Source organism: Pyrgilauda ruficollis, unplaced genomic scaffold, assembly GCF_017590135.1.
Source record: "Pyrgilauda ruficollis isolate IOZ18807 unplaced genomic scaffold, ASM1759013v1 scaffold30, whole genome shotgun sequence".
Classification (NCBI taxonomy): domain Eukaryota; kingdom Metazoa; phylum Chordata; class Aves; order Passeriformes; family Passeridae; genus Pyrgilauda; species Pyrgilauda ruficollis.
The window spans coordinates 7,785,432-7,805,284 of record NW_024524378.1 but is presented as its reverse complement, the minus strand read 5'-3'; the positions used below and the strand labels follow the sequence as shown (position 1 = coordinate 7,805,284).

At 40.0% G+C, this 19,853-nt stretch overlaps 1 protein-coding gene across 8 annotated transcripts in view; it reads left to right on the top strand.

The window, feature by feature from the left end:
• The window catches only part of MAPRE2 (microtubule associated protein RP/EB family member 2), a 71,985-nt gene that overhangs the window by 43,922 nt on the left and 8,210 nt on the right, over window positions 1-19,853 (top strand). For all 8 annotated transcript variants that reach the window (XM_041473695.1, XM_041473696.1, XM_041473693.1 and 5 more), the window contains 3 exons: window positions 2,131-2,276; window positions 4,360-4,573; window positions 15,612-15,751. In XM_041473695.1, coding sequence (XP_041329629.1) covers window positions 2,131-2,276; window positions 4,360-4,573; window positions 15,612-15,751 — 500 coding nt within the window. The remainder of the gene's footprint in view (window positions 1-2,130; window positions 2,277-4,359; window positions 4,574-15,611; window positions 15,752-19,853) is intronic.

Here is a 19,853-nt window from a genome sequence, read left to right as displayed (position 1 = left end):
ACTGCCAGCAGGGAGAACACAAGGAAATACCCTAACTAGAGAGAGACTATCTAAAGGCATGCAGAAGGAATTTGCATTACCAGCAGAAGGAGAAAAATCTCATGTGAACACTTTGGGCTTCTAGTTTTCTAAAAGGATCTAGATGAAAGGTTGTGCAGTGCATTTTTAGGGCCTCCAGGCAATTACTTAGATATCAGAGTAAAGCTTATAATTGGGGTATGGGGAGGATGAAAGGACAGAGTTAGGAACAAATACAATTTATAACATTAAATGATTGCATAATAAGCCTTTTGCATGAAATTAAACAATAATAAGTGTACTCAAGCTATGCATTATCTGTCTATCTATGCTTTTAACTGTAATGTATTTTTTCCATTCCATGTATTTACAAGTTCTTTGGTAAGGATGAGTTTTGAATAAATATTTGTGTTTATAAAGTTTTCTGTAAGAAAATGCAAATCTGTCATCTGATGCTTGTAACTTGCCAGAAGACGCCTTTCCCTTTAGGGAATATTTTACTTTGATTCCTGATCATATCAAGACCATTGCAAACAGCTAAGCACAAGGTGTCCTTGGAAAATGAGGTTTTTTAATAACCATTTTCCCCACAAAGCCAGGCAACATGAACAGATTCTTTTTTTTAATATCAGTGGTTTTCAGCACTGAAGCTGGATCTTGGTAAGTCCCTTAGCAAAATTTGTGTTGGTATTTCAGAGAACATTTTTGGACTCTTAAACTCTTCTTCTGTTTGGGAAGTGATGATCTCAGTAACCCTTTGTGTGATGGCTGACTGGATACAGAGAATGAGAACCATCTCATGCATAAAGCTGGTCGTGTCAAAACATACACATACCCATGGAGAAAAATTACTTTAAGTTCAAGTTGTTGTGACGCTTCTGTAAAACTGGGCAAGCCAGGTGTCTGCTTTGTTACTTTGGTTTCTCTGTGAACACTCAGAAATATCTGTGATAAAAAAATCATTGTTAATAGTGGGCTGAACTGTTAGGTGAGATCTGGACTCTTCTTTGTCAAACTGATGTGCACTAAAAGCACAACAGTCTTTTTTGTGGAAGTGATATTGAGCTTGTCAGGGGTAATCGGGCAGTCACTTCCCTGCCTTGATGCTCGAGCACAGGGGCTGCACCCTCTGCAGTACCGCATGGACATCAGTGAATCTTTGCTGAGTATAAAGTATTTTGTAGAAAAATCTTATGAAGAAGAAAGAGAATTGCTTTTCCTCTGATTTACTTAAGTATTTTCATCTCGATTTCTAAACACCTGAGTGTGTCAACAGTAAGGGTTTTGCAAATGACAGTGGCATGATGCTCTAGGAGGAAGCTGCCTGCATGCAAGAAATGCTGTTTCTGTTAGTCATGCTCAGGATGCTGGTTAGAAGTTTTTCCATGTACTTCCTTCTTTGTTCTGAATTAGTTATACACACACACCCCTACTGCCTGTGAGTTCAGAAAGCTGTCAAAGTTGAACTTAGGAACCTGGCTGTGAGAGAAGTAAAGCTGTTAGCCCGTCTTTGAAAGCTATGGGTGGACTATGCTAAAGTCTGCTTATTTAAATGCTTTTCTCAGGAAATGAAAATTAGTAAGGACGTTCATTGCAAAGGAGTGGGACCTGACTAGTGTGTTTCAACAAGCTGGAGCATTGCAATTATTTTTTTTTTAATCATGGTTTGATATCATCTTAAATAATTGCAATGGACTTGCTTGGCATTTGGGTGCAAAGGCCAGAAGAAAGATGATCCTGGCTTATTTGAATTCAGGGGACTGTGGGGATTGAGGAAGCTTATTAAGAGATTTTCATTTTCACTGTTATCTTCTTATTGTATGAACCGTCCTGCTGTGTATGGGGACTCCAAGAACATGCGTTTCACTTTGCATTAGTCGAGGTGATTCCTCAGATGCTGCACGGCAGCACATCGTGGATCCAGACTGAGTGGAAAAGAGCCACTTGAACTTGTGATAAGTGGGTCTTGCGTGCATGGTGTTAGGCTGAATTACAGCAGGGACTTATTCAGCACTGTTGCTTTCTGCTCATGCTTTCTGCTAATGACATTAAACACCATTTGGTCTTAGCTGGGTGCATCTGGATTAACGTCAGTGCATTCTCTTGTTATAGGAGCAGCTTACTGCCAGTTCATGGACATGTTGTTCCCAGGGTGCATTAGCTTGAAGAAAGTAAAGTTTCAAGCAAAGCTGGAGCATGAGTACATTCACAACTTCAAACTTCTGCAGGCATCATTTAAAAGAATGAATGTGGATAAGGTAGGAATCCTGTATTTATGTTTTGATCACTACATGTTTCAAAAGTTACATAAATTGTGTAAATTAATAGATAGGAGAAACGAACTTCAAAATACTTGGAAATGCACTTTTTCAACTTTTAGATGGAGAGCTAGAATTGCAAGTAGATGTTCTTGACCTTTCATCATCTGAAAAGGGTATTTGGGCGTGAAGGGAGAAGTTTGGCATTTGGCTCCACTTATGTACAAATTGAAAATTGAGTCCACATGTCTGCTAAGGAGTTGTGCCATCTGACTCATTATATCTTAATACCAGAGACCCTTTGATAAAACTCCATGTGTTGGAAATTCGTTGTCATCAGTGAATCTTCATTTTTTGATAAGTAAAATTATTGGTGACCTAAATTTCCAACAAAACATATTTGAAAATATGCTGTTCTTAAAGGTTTTTTTTGGTTGTGGGGTTTTTTTTGGTTTTTTGGTTATTTTTTTTGTTGTTTGGGGTTTTTTTTTTTGGTTTTTTTTTTTGTTTTTTGGGGTTTTTTGGGGGGTTTTTTTTTTTTTTTTTGGGGGGGGGGGGGGGGGGGTTTGTTTTTGGTTTTTTTCCCCAAAGCAGAGTTTGAGGAATTTAAATTATTCAAAAGCTGGAATAATTTACCCAGTGATTGAATAGATGGGTAGCACATGTGATCTTGTAAAGTTAAGAATGGAAGCCTCTGAGAAAATGCTTGTTCACGCTTAAGGTATTTGATTTATGCTTGAATGTGAGAGTTTGACAGACTCACCAATATAAATTACTGTGTTGATAAAAATGAATAATGGAAGTTATGTTATCATGCTTATAGTTTTACACTGATGCACTATCTGTTTACCCTTTTAAGGTTCTGCCCTGGCTTTTAGTGTTGCCTTTTTCTGCAATTTAAACAGTTATAACAAAGGGTCCCTTAAGACTTCTATGAATAACTGGAAAACCCTCATTGTTTCATGAAATGTTATGGGTACTTCTGTTTACAGTGTGATTTGCTAGTGAAACATTGGGAAGACTAATGTAGTCAATTTTGTTGTAGAGAGCAAATTTATCCAATTTATCCTGCCTTTTTAATGTAGAGTTGAGGTACAAATGGAACAACCTGAAAAGACATGCAAAATGCAATGTCAATTCTTGCAGAAGCATCATAGATTTATAAAATGCTGTACAGTTGGCTTAATCCTGAAGAAGAAAAAGAAAACCCTTTTCCAGCTGATAATTCATAACATTCAAAAGGCATTAAGGTCCCCCTAATTTGGCTGTTTAATCAGCTGCTTGAATTAAGCAAAGCAGGGCAGCTCTTCTGCAGTTGTAGTCCCTGTCTGCCCACAGTATCTGGAAGCCTTGAGTACTCTAATATTGGCTGGAAGAAACTTTTTGGAGGTTTCATGTCTATGAAAAATTTCTAAAATATTGATATTGAGACATCCTCATAGCCTTTCCTCTGTTTTAGTAGAACTTTATAAGGCATTTAAGTCAACTTCTGCATGTTCACAAACTGTTCTATATATAGCTATATGTGGAACAGAAAGAAATTACAAGGTTAAAACCTCAGGCTTGGTTCACATGACGACCATGTGCTACCAAAATGTAGGTTGGTTTGAACTTTAGCATGTCTTGGAAAAGCTGCTGGGTTTTGTAGTTCAAACAGTAGGACAGAGAGAAAGAAACATCTGTCTGGAGTTTCTGAAGAATTGTTTGTTTGTAGTACGTCAAACTGTACCATGTCCATTAAAACCAGAAATCCCTAGTTGGCTGAATATTGTGTTACTCCCAGAACAGTGTCATTCATCATGGGATGTACCCATGGGATGTAAGGGAGTACTTCTGAGGAACCACAGCTATAAAGGCTTACATACACCCAGTGTATCACTGCTTCAGGGGCTGGATCTCATTGGGTTTTGTTTTCATTTTTTAAAAGCACTTGCAAATTGACCCTTTCTTTTAGGAACAAAAAAATGGCAGAGGTTTATTTGTTGATGCAGTTAATAGATTTTTTAAAATAAGTGTGTATATGTAATTTTTATATTTAAAAACAGCAGTGATGTAATATTGGATGTTAATATCTACCTTTTAGGTAATTCCTGTGGAAAAACTGGTCAAAGGGCGCTTCCAAGACAACTTAGATTTCATTCAATGGTTTAAGAAGTTCTTCGATGCTAACTATGACGGGAAGGAGTATGATCCTGTGGAAGCTCGACAAGGCCAAGATGCTCTTCCTCCACCAGATCCTGGTGAACAGATCTTTAACCTGCCCAAAAAGTCTCACCATGCAAACTCTCCAACTGCAGGTATTTTGCCTCTTAATAAATTCCATTTCTGTCTTTGAAGACAATTATAAACTGTGGTCCACTCTACTTAAATACTTGTTAAAAATTATTTCCTTGGGTGGTTGTGCCATTCTTTTTACCTTATCATAGGCTTAGCATCTTGAGATAGCAGAAAGATAACATCTTGTGTGCTCTAGTTTGGCCCAGCCCTACTGAGCATAGGGTCTCCTCCACTGAAGCCCCTCCATGTTAAATGACATGGACTCTGGTAATGTCTGGTGATGGAGACAGAGGCTTTTAACAATCCTGTTGCTGAATGTAGTATGTGCAAGTGTATCCAAGAACATCAAATTGAGTGTGTTCCTCTTTCACACCTCCACCTTTATAGGAAAATGCTGATACAGGCTGATTTATTTTTTAATTTTTATGGTGACTAAAATGTTTACAAATCTTAAGGGCTGACCAGAGAAACAAAAATTAAGTTATTTTTGGGTTATTTGTGCTTATTGTTTGGATATGCTAGTCCTCCTAACTAAAAAATATATAGCTTTTGCTCTTTCACAAAGATACCTCAGTGTTCTAACTTTTTATTTTGTGCTTTTGTTGGGTTTTGCTAGGATAGAGATAACTCTTCAGAGGAGATTGGTGCTAAATTTTAAATTTAAAACCAAAACAGTGTGGATAAGTCATGGATGTTTTAATTGTTGTTAATCAGTACTTAAAAAGAGTCCAGGCTTTTTCAGTTTCTCACATTGCCTTGTCAACAAGCAGGCTGGGGGGTGCCCAATAAATTTGGAGGGGACAAAGCTATGACAGCTGACCCCAATAGACTGCACAGATAATCCATACCACATGGCATCATGCTTAGCCAGAAAAGCTGGAGGAATAAGGAGAAGGGTGGGGAGGGATATTGAAAGTTACAGCGTTTGTCTTTCCAAATCACCATTATGAGTGATGGTCTGGCTTTCCTGGAGATAGGTTAATTCCTGCCTGCCCATGGGAAGTGGTGAATGAGTTGTTTGCATGGCTTTTGTTTTACCTATTAAACTGTCTTTATCTCAACCCATGAATTTTCTCACATTTCCCCTTCTGAGTTTCTCCCCCATCTCACTGCAGGGGACAGTGAGCAATCAGCTGTGGGGGCTCAGCTGCCTGTTGGGGTTAAACCACAGCAGTGTTTCTGCAACAGGCCAAAGGAGTAAACCTGATCTTTGGTGTTTATGTAATGTGGGTATGACTAGTCACTAAACAGATGCTGTTTTTGTTAACTGAGAATTAAGTGAACAGAAGAGCAGCTAACATTTAAGAAAAAGAAATAGTCACTAAAAAAGTGGACCTAGGTTTGTGCATATGGAAATACACATGCACACACAGCTAATTCCTTTATTGGTTTGTCCTGGGTTTATGCTAACCTGTTCCTCAAATAAGGATTAATACTTAGTTGATTTTAAATCTGTGACCTGTCCTCACATGGGCTTGGATATGCACCAGTACTCACAAAAGCAGGGGCAGGTGTGAAGCATGAAGCACCTTTACTTTTAGGCCACGTTGTGCTCTGGAATCCCACCCAGATTTCAGTGTTCTGCTCTGATCACTTCTGACGTCAAAGTGGGGCATACTTGGCCAGCTGCCTTCAGCTCATTAGTGCTTCCAGGAAATAGGGCACCTAATAGCAGGCCAGTGCTACTCTGGGCTTCTAAAGCTTGTTTACATCTTTATTTTGCACCATCTTATGCCTGAGCTTCTGAATTTTAGGGTCTGGCACGTTCCAATTCCCCATGTGATGTGTTGCACTCACTTTGGAAACAGAAAACCCAAGTGCTAATGTCAAGATGTTGTCCAATTCAGAAATTGGAAAAGACACTTTTATTAAACACAGACTTTACTGTGCTTGTTAATGCTTCTTACAGATGGTCTGTTCTTCCCAAAGTCACAAATATGTCATCCAAATTAAAGCTGTGCAGGTGACAATCCTACAGAAATTGAGTAGCTACTGGAGTGGAACCAGCCAGCTGATGTGGAGGATAATGCAGTAATGGCATGTTGTGTTGCTGGTTGTATGAAGAGCATGTCCTGTGCCTTCCCAGCCTTTGTATGGAATTGTGTAACTGAGATAGTGTCATGAGTCATGATAAGATCCTGTGGCTGTGAGAGTTAGCTTTTTCATGGAAAATGTCCTTCATTATTAACTTAAATATAGTTCAGAAATATGACTGGCTGGACACTAGTTTAATTTCTGAGCTGAGGATGGTGGGGTATGGATATTACATGATGCTGGGTGAAATGAGAGTTCCAGATTTTCTTGCTGCTTTCATTTTAGAACAGAGCTAATTCAGTTAGGTGTCAGTCATACCATGGGCTTACTAAATTCTGCGTGAGCACATTTTAATGGCCCTGATATATGGTGCCTTTGTGCCTCTCCTCACCCCATCACAGAACCTGCACATTGGAAGGGGTGGGAGCCTTTACTGATGCTCTGGGAGAAGTTCTGTATGCATCTGCAAACTTGTGTGTGCCTCATCTCCTGCTGTTTGGGAGTAAATTGGGATGATGCAGGAACAAGTTCTGGGCAGCTGGGAAATTACCATGAAAGATGTGCTTCTGTACCTCTGTCTTCCACACCTGGCTGGAAGTGAAGGAGTATTCATTACAGCTGCTATAGGAACCATAATATAAACCCCAGGATATTGTTGCCCTTCTGGGCTGCAAGTGCACATTGATGGCTGATGTTAAACTTCTCATCAACCAACAACCCCAAGTTCTTCTCAGGGCTGCTCTGAATCCATTCTCCACCCAACCTGTATTTGTGCTTGGGATTGCCCTGACCCAGGTGCAGGACCTTGCACTTGGCCATGTTGAACTTCATGAGGTTTGCACAGACCCACATTTCAGGCCTGTCAGAGTCCCTCTGGATGACATCCCTTCCCTCCGGCACGTGACCACACCACATGGCTTGGTGCTGTTATTAATTAGTGTGATTTGCTTCACCTTAACAGTGGAGCTTTGAAGTTTTAGTACTGCCTTGTCAGTTTATTAACAAAACAAAAGGAAGCATTCATGAGAAAAAATAAAGAACCCAGAAGATCTTTCAGCATAATCCAAAAGTTTTTAAACACCATGCAGTGGACATACCTAAATGTACACATCTATTGTTTGGTGTCAGGAGCAAGCAAGTTTCCTTCCTTCTTTGCAGATATACGGATACTCATTCGTATTTGGGGGTTTGGCAGGCTTTAAATATGCCCATTCTAAATTGATTAGATATATGTATTTCTAAAGGAATAATTTACTTTAGCTACTGGGAGTTTCATAGGCATTTCAGATGATTCCTTTTGCTCTGTGGAGTAACTCTTCCAGTGCCCTTTGACAGAGTTTTGCGCTTGAGTGATTTAGGAGATGATTGTTGACTATTCATAACTGCTTTATAACACTTTTCTAACAATGTATTTTCAGAGGTAGACTAAGATATATGTCCTTGAGTTAACAAGTGGTCAGATCCTTAAAGGCTGCTCCAAAAACTTATCCAGAAAGATACTGGCAGGAATTAAAATTATTTTTGATATTTTAATCAGACTCTAAAGCTTGACGGGATGCCTAGTATCAGGTAGCTGCTTCCTGTACCTGTAAATGGATATTAACCTGTATTTCTATAAATGCAGAGTGTGGTCTTTATTTAATTTGAAAAATAAATATTTTTAAAACAACCCAACACTTGAGAAGTCTAAAAATGTACTGGTTTTTTTGTTAATTGGTAGGCAGGCCAGCTTACCTTCCCATTCCGAAGGTGATCCTACTGGGGAGTCAGCACAGGTCAAGGATAATGCAGCTCGGAAATGGAAGCATAAATAGGTCCCTACAACTAATCTGCTGTGCCACCCTCGCGCTGCCTTGTCCCTTCCTTCAGAGACAGAGCAGATTTGTCCCCGAGCTGACGGCGGCGCCGTGGGTGGATAGCTTTGGTAACGTGCCGCGATGTGCTTCTAGAAACCACAGGAGCAGCAAGGTTTCACCAGGTGAATGCAGCACCTGGGTGGGGAAATGAGGGTCTTTTCCTCCTTCAAGGAGCAGCACAGACCACCGCTGTAGGCTCTTGGCAGCAGCACCACAGCTGCTTTTAGAGCTGATGCCGTCTGCCAGCCCTGAGCTGACTTTCGATCTCCTACAGCCTCTGCTCTTCTCTAATGCAGTGGTAAACAGCCTACAGATGTGGAGTCAAAATTGTGGTACAGGATTAAAATATTAGGGCACTGTTGTTTGTGCCAGTTCTAATGCTCCCTGCGGGAAATAGCGGAAAAGGCTTCATCTGATCAAAACTGAAAATAGTGATCAGGTTGTCAGGATTTTAGCTTAGTGTCTTATGTAAGTATTCCTGTATGTCAGAGCAAATCTCCATGGAGCACTCTCTAGTGTATGGGTGGGGGGTGTCAAAAATACACGGGTATAAGGCAGCTTAATAAAATGAATTATTTACATGCAAGCTAAAAATGTGAGAGGTTCTTAGATCTGAAGGCTGTTAGATTTTTTTAGTTTGAAATATTCAGTGAGAGCAGGATGACTAAAGCAGAGCTGGAAAATACTGGAGGATCACATGAGGGCTAAAAATACTCACGCTATGACAGGGAAAATAACCAGGGCAGAATGAACTGTTTGTGCATGAATGCATTATATATAATGTGCCATCAAAAAGCCAATTGCACAAGAGAAATACTGATTTTCTGTAGGGAAACAGTATATCCTGCTGTGACAGATGTGCTGTAAATTAATTTTGAGGGATAAAAATACTCAGTGAGTCCAGTCTTTATTTTAGCAGCTAGTGATACAATTAGGACTCCTGGGAGACTAGAGAACTCCTAATGCTTTTTTTTTTTTTTTTTGCTTTCCACTAAGACTTGCTACCTTTTTCCCCAGTGGCAGGCAGTAGGTGTTGGCAGTGGCAATCTCTGCTCACTGTGGTGCAGTGCTCCAGGACAGCATGGCAGAGCTAGAGATGGAAAGAGCTGCAGGGTGACAAACTGAGTGTTTTCATCCCTAGTTCATACAAGGCCAAGGAATTGTACTAACCGAGGGGAACAGCATGTGCAGTGACAGCGCCGGCCTGGGAGGTAAAGTGGCTCAGCTGTAATACAGACACATCTCCCCTGCCAGCGTGAGGAGAATTTAATTTTTAAATCCACTGAGCTCGAGAATTTAGACCAGGAGACAACACGCTTGCAGTGCAAGAGCCAGGGCCTTTTTTCAATAGAGATGATTGTGTTTGGAAGAGCAGTGGTGATAATGGCTATCTTAATTTTCAGTGTACCATGGGTGTGATTTGAGTGTCTGTGTTGCACAAATGTTGCACATTCTTTCCTTTTCCAACATGCATTTCTTTGCAGATTCTTTTCAGATTTTCCTTTTGAGAGTGCTTTCTCCTTAGAGCTAAGCAGACAGTGAGATCTTAGAAAGTGCAGGTTTTTAAGAGCACTTGAAATTTTAAATTGTGTTCTTCTGTTAAGCTTGTGGAATGATTCCACCCATTGAAGATAAATGTTTGCATACTTAAAGATGTTTCTAGAGCAAATAGAGGTTTCAGGTGAGAAGAAACTGAATTCAGTTGTTGATTATTTTAAATAATAAATAAATATTTATTATTTTAAATCTAGAGTAAAGTCTTCTTTTCTGATGGGAGGAAGGCTTTGGTTTTGGTTAGTTTTGGTTTGGTTAGTTCCCTTCTATCAAATCTTGTATTAAAGACAAATTAAGGCAGTGAGGCCATCAGTAAAACTTTTTCATTTGAAAAGTGGCCTCCATTGGACTTTCTTACTTGGATAGCTCTCTTGAAATGGTGAAATTTTCAAGTACTCGAACACACTTCTCTTTGCCAGCTGTGTGGCAGAGAGGATGAATGCAGAGCTCACCAGCTCTACTGGGCCAGCAGCAGTGAAAGTTTGAGGAGCTGAGAGGACAGAAGGGTCCTGCCAGGCAGGGGAAGGCAGTGCCACAAAATAATTAGGACAGCTGCACTGCAGTGCAGTGTTGGAATTCAGAGTCAAGTCAGATTTTGTCTGAAGTCATTTAATTCCCATTAAGTGTCATTTGTCATTGCTTATTGCATTGAGTGTCCCTAAATTGAGCATTTGCTTGTGCCCTGGTGTAGCTACAATAATAAGAGTGTGTGAATATTAATTCTGCTGTTCTCGCTCTCTTGGTCTAAGCGGGTGGAGAGTTTTTCTTTAGCTTGTGAAGAAATTACTGTTGGCCTCTTGTTGAGTTTGGTTTTTCTCCTGTGGTATGAGTCAGGAATATTCATTTTATGAAGTCCTTTAATTTGACTAAAATAGACTGTGAGTGATTCCCAAATTCCACTGAAGCAGTGGTTGTGTGGGCTCAGCCAAGTCTTGTGCTTGCTCAGGGCTTCCATTGCTCTCCACACTCTCCTTATGCACGTCCACAATGTATTCATGCACGTGTTTTCTTGAAATTTTGCATAAATATTTAACAGCATACTAATTACTCATATAGCTTCAAGGAAGATTGCTCTCTAAACGTTAAGTAGGTCTCTTGTTACAAGGCTGTGCCTGTGATGTAAAGAGAACTGGAATTTGCAGCACAGCTTTTTTGTACCCAAAGCTGCACAGTGCCAACATCCACTGTTTTATGTTGCAGAAGTTTGCATCTGTTTGTAGAACTTAGGTATTTAGCAAAAATAATAGTGAAGCTGAAACTGCGTGGGATACATTTAATTATGGTGGACTGACTAGTAATTGTTTCTGTACCACAGATGGAAACCTGGAATGCATTTCAAAGCTGGCTCATCTTAATTCAGTACAAGAACAGAATAATTTGTCTTTCAATTGTGAATTTACTTTCTCATCTCTGCTAGTGTTATGTGGGCAGATAGAAAAAGTTATCCAGGTGCTAATTGAAACAGCTGCAATACTATTTACAAAAAAATTCTAATTGGAACCCTGCATTGACATAAAATCAGAGCATGCTGTCACAGAAGTTCTCACAGAACAGTGGAGGTGGGAAGACACCTCTGAGATCATCCTGTCAACTGTTCTGCTGAAAGCAGGGTCACCTTGAGCTGGTTGCCCAGGACCATATCTAGTCACATTTTTAGTATCTCTGAGGCTGGAAACCCCTCAATCTCTCTGGACAGTTTGTTCCAGTATTTGATAACCCTCAGAGTGAAGAAGTTTCTTCTTATGTTTAAATGGAATTTCTTGGGTTTTATTTTGTGCCCATTGCCTCCCATCCTTTGGGAACCACTGAAAGGAGCCTGTTTCCTTCCTTCTTTGCACCTTCTCTTGAGGTGTAGATAAGATCCCCCCTAAAGCCTCTCTTCTCCAAGCTGAACAGACATAGGTTTCTGACTTGGCTTATGTGTGAGGTGCTCCATTCCCTAAGTCTTTGTGGCCCATTGTTGGACTCTCTCCAGTTCATCCATGTCTGTCCCATCCTGGGGAGCCCTGAACTGAGCCGAGCATTCCTCATGGGCCTCACCAGTGCTGGCTAGAGGGGGAGAATGACCTCCCTCAGCCTGCTGATGATGCTGTTCCCAGTGCAGCTCAGGAGGCTGCTGGACTTCCTTGCTGGAAGGGTGTTCTGCTGGCTCATGCTCAGCTCAGTGTCCACCAGGACCCTCAAATCCTTTTCTGCCACAGTGCTTTCCAGTCTTTTGGATGCCAGCATGTTTTGGGGCATGGGGATGTTCCTTTCCAGGGAAGGGCCCTGCATTTGTTTTTGAACATCAGGAGTAAGCTTGGAGAGGAATTAATAACAGGCATTAATCTGCAAACTATTATGTTACAGATTACAATGCAATTCTCTCACTGATCAGGAAAAATAGGCAATTATTGGATACTTTTTACCTAAAATACCTGTATAAAATTTTGTAATTTATCAGAATGTGTAAGTGGGTTTTATATATATATATATTTTTTTTTTTTCATGGAAGAAATTATGTTGGAAAGAATTTAAACTGCTTGGGTTATGTAGTCCCTCTGAGCCATGCATTAGGAGTTATTCCATTATTGCACTAATTGACTTCAAAACCATTGCTCAACACCAAGTCATTAAATCTATCAAGATCTTGTGTCTGTTTAGATATCTGGCTGTTTCAGATATTTTGCATTACTCTGCTGACCAGCATCCTTTAATTATTTTATTAAATTAGGCTTCTGCTAGAATGGAAGCTTACTTCCGGGCTGATTATAAAATTGATGCCTTAGAATAATTGTGCAGTAAAGCTTTTTTTTTTTTTTTTTTTTTCTTTCAGGAAATTTTAAATTAGAAATCCCTAAGCATTCTCTGTTGCAATTAAGCTCTGTCCAACTGTCACTGATGCCTCCTAGTAACTAGTTAGCTGGTTTTTATCTGTGTTACTGAAATTGGAATATTGTGGTCATTTAAGAGCTGATCCTGAGCAGTGGAGCAAAAGTTGATTTCTTTTGGTTTGTCTGGACTTTATAAAGCTTAGTAGCACTTTGCTGTAGATATCCAAAGGGCCTTGTTGTTTTCAAAGGAAGGCAGAATACAATGCCACATATCAGTGCTGCAGGCACTGGGGATGAGGCTTGCTCAGCACACTCTGGGAGGGCAACTGAGCTGCAAATTAGAGAGAATACCTGGGGATCAAATGTTTGTGCCTGCTCTTTCCTTAGCTCTTACTGTGCCAGCTTTAAAGCATTTACTTTTCAGTTGATACCCTGAACCTGCATCTTGTAGTTGTAGAATACAATAAGAAGTAAATGTTGCTGCTTTAGTCATTAAATAATTTGAGACCCAGCTAGAATGCTAGAATCAGAGGGATTTTATTTCATGTGTGCATTCTTATTGTATATTTTGACACTAGTTTACTTCTGTTCATCTGCTAATCCAAATGAAAATTATTTTTCTGGTTTTAAGAACACTTTAGCAGTCATTCTCTAAAGCAGCTGATTTTTACTTATAATATGGGCTGAACCTAGAAAGCATTGAAGGCAGAATGCTAAAGTTTAGGCAATTTCATAAAGAAAAATAGCAGCAAAAGATCTTGGCATTTTTAATGTTTTTCAACAAATTATTTGTTCTTTGCTGATCTAAGTATGATGTGAAAAAAGTCTCATTTCAGACATACACATAACACTGAATTTTCCCAGCTTTGGCAAGCCTGTGTACTATATCTGAAATCTGCTAAAGAGTTTGTGTATGCAATAGACATGGAAGCTATTGGAGTCACCAGTTTCTAAAAGAAACAAAACAAAAACAAAAAACACCAAACAAAAGGGGAAAAAAAAACCCACAACAAAACCACAAAAAAACCCACCCACCAGTATGCTTTTTTCTCCCTTATCTGTCTTATATTAAAGAGCACAGAAAAGGAGGATGGCTGTCTTGCGCAGAAATGTTTACACATGCTAATTGAATTATCAAGTTGTTTGTTTGTGTTCTGTTGGCTTTAGGTGACCCAGTTAATACAGAGTTATCCATAGGGGTGGGAGGAGATTCTTGCTACAGAGGGAGGCCTGTGACTAAATCAGGAAAGCTTAAGCTTGATTAAATAACCCATTGCCGCTCTCCTTTCCCATCACTTTCCAGCTCCTTCAATGAACCACTGTCACAGTTCTAGGTCAGTGAGACTCTGTGAGCTCCAGAGTCTGGGCATATGGACAGCCCCACAGGCTGTCTCTTCCTCTCCCTGCCTCCTTGCAGTTTCTTCCTAGTAATGGCTTTTTTTTTAATACATTTGTTTTACAAAGAATTGCTTTATTAAAGCATTGTCTGACACTGAGGATACACTGTGGAAATGACAACTTAGAACAATTTGTGGTGTGCCATAAATCAGGTAATCCTATGGGAGGAGCAGCTGGCGAGGTGTGGGGTAGAAGGTGGCTGCTGAGAAAACCTGAGCAAAATCCCTCTGGAACTGGTGAACAGCAAGCTGAGAGCTCAGCTGGGAGCTGGGTGCCTGCTGGATTAGGGCTGCCTCCTGCGTGGCTCAGGCTTCAGAGCTGACAGCATTTGATGGTGGAGGATGGTATGGAGCCTGTCAGCACGTTTGGACAACTGTGTTTTGCTCGCTGTAGGAATCAGTGATGAACATGGGTGCTGCTCAGCAGGACCTCTGATTCACATGCCTGCCTGATTAATAAATCAAAGAGGCAGAGAGAGGCTGGGTTTCTGTTTTGTCTTCTTCACCAAACCAGTATCAGATGTCCGTCCAGTGCATCTCAAATTTATTCCTTGTTGGAGGGAATAAGGAAAAGGCCAAGTCAGAGTGCAGTGCTTGTGGGAGCTGGGGCAGGGGGAGAGCTGTGAGCCAGGCACTCGTGTTTGGGCTGACTGCATGGAACAGCCAGCATCAAGAGATGAAAGAGGCAGAACAAAGCGTGAGGAGCTGCCTGGGAGGTTCCTGTGAAGGCACTGCAAACCCTTTCACACAGCTGTTGCTCTGCTTGGGCATTTATGTGCCAAGTCATTGTGGAAAAAGAGTATCTGTATGCATTCATTACTTGCCATTTTTGCTGGTGAAGATGTTGCTCCATATTCTGGCAGCTTTGCAGCCCAAGTAATTAAGGAGAAATAGGAAAACCTAAGGATATCAAAACACCACTGTGGCCAACTGTGAGTTCACCAGCGGGATAGTTCTGTTCTGTCTGAGTTTCAATGCCCTTGTCTCAGGGTGGTTTACATTTGAAAATGAAAAAAAACACACAGGCAGTTTAGCTGACTTTATTTCAGCTCTGTTTTTCCCCAGGGAAATTGAGGATAGCTATGTATGTCAAGTAATGGGCTGGGGGAACGCTCCCTTAACAGCTACTCAAATCTAAGGAAACTTTGATTCCTGGTGTGATGTTGTTTATTTTGGTTTTAGAGTTGCCTCACTCTCAGTAACAAACTCAGATTGGTAGGAAATGTGGTTTTTCCTTTCCCAAGGCATAACAGCAGTGGAATTTCCTCTACTGTCACCTTGAAGTAAGAGAGAGGATGGATGGTTGTAAAATCAATTCTTGTGTTTCAGTACCAGGTTAATAGGAATGCATTTATTACAGAGATCAATCTTGTTTAATGTTTATTTATTTACTGTGTTTTTCAGGTGCTGCTAAATCCAGTCCAGCTTCTAAACCAGGATCAACACCTTCTCGCCCATCTTCAGCAAAAAAAGCTGCACCAAGCAGCTCGGCATCCAAATCAGATAAAGATTTGGAAACTCAAGTCATACAGCTCAGTGAACAGGTAAATTTGCTTTAGGCACAAAAGTAGATGCATTCACTGTCACAGGCAGGCATGAAATCTAATATTGTCTTCTGATGAATGATGCTCTTCAGAATTACGAAGGAAAAAAAAGTGGAAATAGTTCAGCTGGAAAGAAATAAAAAAAGAGATTTATTGTAAAGAATAATGTCTGGCAGAGATGACTGATTTTTGCCAGTATTTTTAAATTATGATCTTAGGAGTGAGAGGTAAGTCTTGCTGAAGCATGGTAATTTTATTAGATGTTGAAATATATCTTTTCTTTCACTTGGATAGGAAAAATCTGAATTGTGTCTGCTCTTGTGTATTACTATCTTGAAATAAATCATTTAATGTGCCACTGTGGAGAAAACAAGCCTGTTTGTCATACCAAGGTGTTAAGAGATTTGCAGTTAAAGTGAGACTAGAGCATTGTGCTCTGCTTTCTGGTAGGCATTAAAAAGAAGGTAACACACCATTTTCATTTAAAAATGCAATCTACCTTTCTGAGAATACTTAGTTATATTATAAATAATGTTTTGTGATATTATTTTAAAAGTTTAGAATTTCTGTAATGTTAGGAATGTACGGGCTTCATTTTTGTTTATGCTCTGGAGCTTTACACCATTCTCTCATTTCTGAACTGCAGGAGTGTCTGCACTGGACAAGAATAAATACCTGCATCTGGCTTAAGACTGTGCTGTCAGAATGGTGTAAATGCCACTACTATATATGAGGCCTGATCCCTGTATTTGTCCTTGCTGAGGGAAAATTAAAAGGAAAAACTTGTATTTTAGAGTTACTGGCAGCTGCATTCAGGAAGCAGTCATTATTCTGGATCAAGTATAATTTTCCACAGTTAAAGGCATTTCAGTTTCAGACTTTCATTGACCTGAACAGCAATGATTTCAGTTTTCTGGGGTGCTGTTTGCATGTTTTTGATGAGTTGTACACTGAAAGGTGGTGGATGGATAGCCACATCCCAGACATGGCGTTCTGTGGATTCAGGGTATTGTTCTGAGCAGCAGAGAGCACAACAGGGTCCACCAGCTTTCCAAATGGGCTCTAGATTGTTGCTGTAACAGAAAAGTTTTTAAATGTTGCACAAGGAAGTGATGTAGATATTTTTCATGGAATCCTTTTTTTTTTAATCAGTGTCGAGCGGAGTTCAAATGTCAGCTTAATGCAACTTAAACTACAACATTTGTACTCAGAAGTCAGAATGTGTTTGCTTCAGGAGGAAGAGTTGGTTGGCATCTGAGCAACATAGAAACATTTGATCTTTACTGAAATAGACAGTCACTATCCCATTCACTGTTAACATATTCCTAGCACGTTTCATGTGTGAAAACCTTAAGCTTTATATACAAATAACCCTGAAGGAAAACTGATTATTTCCCCCATCACTGAAGAGAAGAAGAAATTTTGAGGATATGAAAAACTGATTCCTTAACAGCTAGTTTTTAAGAGACATCATCTAGCTAGAATGGTCAGGAAGGCTTTTTTTTTTTTCTTAATGCTGACAGCATTTGGTATCTCATTTCCCACTAATGGATACTTGTAAACCGTGGCCATATTACATGAGCCAAAAAAGCTATGCTGCAAGCAGCTCTGAGCCAGGTTTTCCTGACCCCCAGTGTGAACATGCTGCAAGAGCCAAATTTTTTACTACTCTGCAGCAGTTGTGGAGATGAGGGCAGCAGCAACCATTACTGTGTTTCTGTGTTGATTATAAGTAAGAAATGCTGAATTGTGTCTTGGATATCAGGGTCCTATGTGGCTCTTCATCCCTTTCATGGATAGCAGTTGAGGGAGATGGAAACATCTGAACTTCCATACAATTGGTAGCAGAAAAGTTTAATCAGTGGGGATGTCTGTACACTTTGTTTTACCATAGTGTAGCTTAATGAGCTATATGTAATAATTGTAAGCGACCCTAACATTTGCCAGTTAATGGCTCCCTACAATCTTAAAGTTTCTCTTAAAATCATCTTCAAACTGTGCCAGTAAATTAAACTCCAAAATTAAATTCCAAGGAGTGTCACTCTGCACTGGAACTTGATTAGCCATAGCATTGAAATTACTCTCTCCCAAAGAGTGTCTGAGTGCAGCTGAGGTGACAGCACAAACCAGGGGTTATTGCATAGAGAAGGGACTTTTACAGATGGAGAATGGTCCCAGGAACTATTAGCTGAGTGCTGATATACATGTAGTTTCTGAAAGCAGCATCATTGTGCCTTTTTGCCTACAGTTGGGCCTAATCTGCAGTCTGGCTCTGCAGCCCTTTGAGTATTCATGCTACCCGTAAGTGCCATCAGAGAAAAGTCCAGTCAGTAGGAACTGCACCCATTAACTGGGTTGCAGAGGGGTGCTTTTGGTCCAGAAATAGAGCATGGGAGCTGACGTGAGCTGTTCTTCAAGTGTTGGCCTTCTGGCACGCTTATAGAAGGAAAATGGAGGATGCAGATGTGCCAAGTGTCTGAAGAAATATGGATTCACGTGGCACAGACAGGTACCTGGAACTGAAGGGAAGCATATCTAGTTTGGTTATAGCAATGTTTACTATATACAGCAGTTAATTAAGTCTGTGCTTATGTACATAGTTTAATGATTTTGTTTCTTCAAACAGCATGAATGTGAGAGAATGAAAACAGGAGAATGTCTTCATAGTAAATAGGTCAGAAGGGGAGATAGTCTCGGCTATTAGCTGCCAGTTTTTCAGCTGAAGTTCATTGTTTTCCCAAGCTCTTGCAAGCACAGAGCAAGAGATCTGGAAGCAGTTATATTCTTATTCTGACTGGATTCAGACACTGCTCTCAAGCAATATGCTGTGGCAGTTCCAGAAGGCACGTCCTAAGTATGAGGTCTTCATCTGTAGACCAGAATATTGTAAACTCTTGTTTCATTTTGCTATTCCTACTTTTGTAAAAAAATAGTTCATTTTAAGGTGACTGGTCATTATATCCATAATGGATTCAAACTGTCAAGGAAGACTTGAGTGTCACACTTAGACAGCTGGTCAGAAATGAATTAGTGCATAAATGAGATGCCCTGAGATCCTGCTCTGGTAACAAGTCAGTTCTGCTGCTTGATGCCTTTGGGAGTGCAAGCAAAGGTCAGAAAAAGGCATCCCCAGCTCAGCAGTCATGGAAAAACAAACTGAAAGGGTTTAGTAGGCTATCAAAGCATTGTTTGAACTCTGCTGGTATTTTTACTAGTGGAGGAAATAAATTAACTTGCAGTAGAACGGGCAACACAGAAGTTTCTATTAAATCATATCAGTTCACTGAAATGTAGTCTGGTATGATTTAATTTATTTAGCATGTTTTATTTAGAAAATCATTTGTATAATTGCAGGCTTTAAAATGTGAATGTTAATTTGGCTGTAATTGGATGTGATTGTGGTCAGTGTGTTTACTGTAGACAGCTTTATCTGTGATTATTTCTGTTGGTTTTTATGCTGCTGTCCTCCAAATTTCCAAGCCACTTAGATGTTATCCTGATTGTGTATACCCCATTAGACAAAAGTTTATATGCTATGCTCCCACAAAACCTTTCTTTTTAAAATATATATGTATAAAACTATATTGCAGCATCTGTCGTGATTTATACAAAGCCTAATCACTAACAGCTACATTGCACATGAATCATTTGCAGCAGTCCTAGTGGTGAAATTGAGGCTGACAGCGTAGCTTGAAGACTCTTGTGAACAAGGTTGCAAGGAGAAAGGTACTTGGCATTTGAGAGGGTTTGTTGGTAGAAACAGCACATCAGTCAGAGCAGGTAGCCCATGGTGCACCCAGTCATGGCAGCAGAGTGCTGAAACACAGGTTTGTAAAATGTGGTAAGTGAGGCGGCAGAGCAGTAGAGGTGGAAAAGCAGTACAGCAATAGCACATTTGTAACTAGAGGACCTTTTAATTTCTTAACTAGACTATTTCCATCCTCTGCTGGTTTAATTTATTTTTAGGCAAGGAGATATTGTAGGCTTCCCAGGCAAAACAATGCAAATACTGAGCTGAAAGTTTTATTAGTTACCACTACATGACATTTCTGGCAGTCCTGTTAGGAAACATGGTTTAGGTAGCCCTGATTTCTGCACTGCT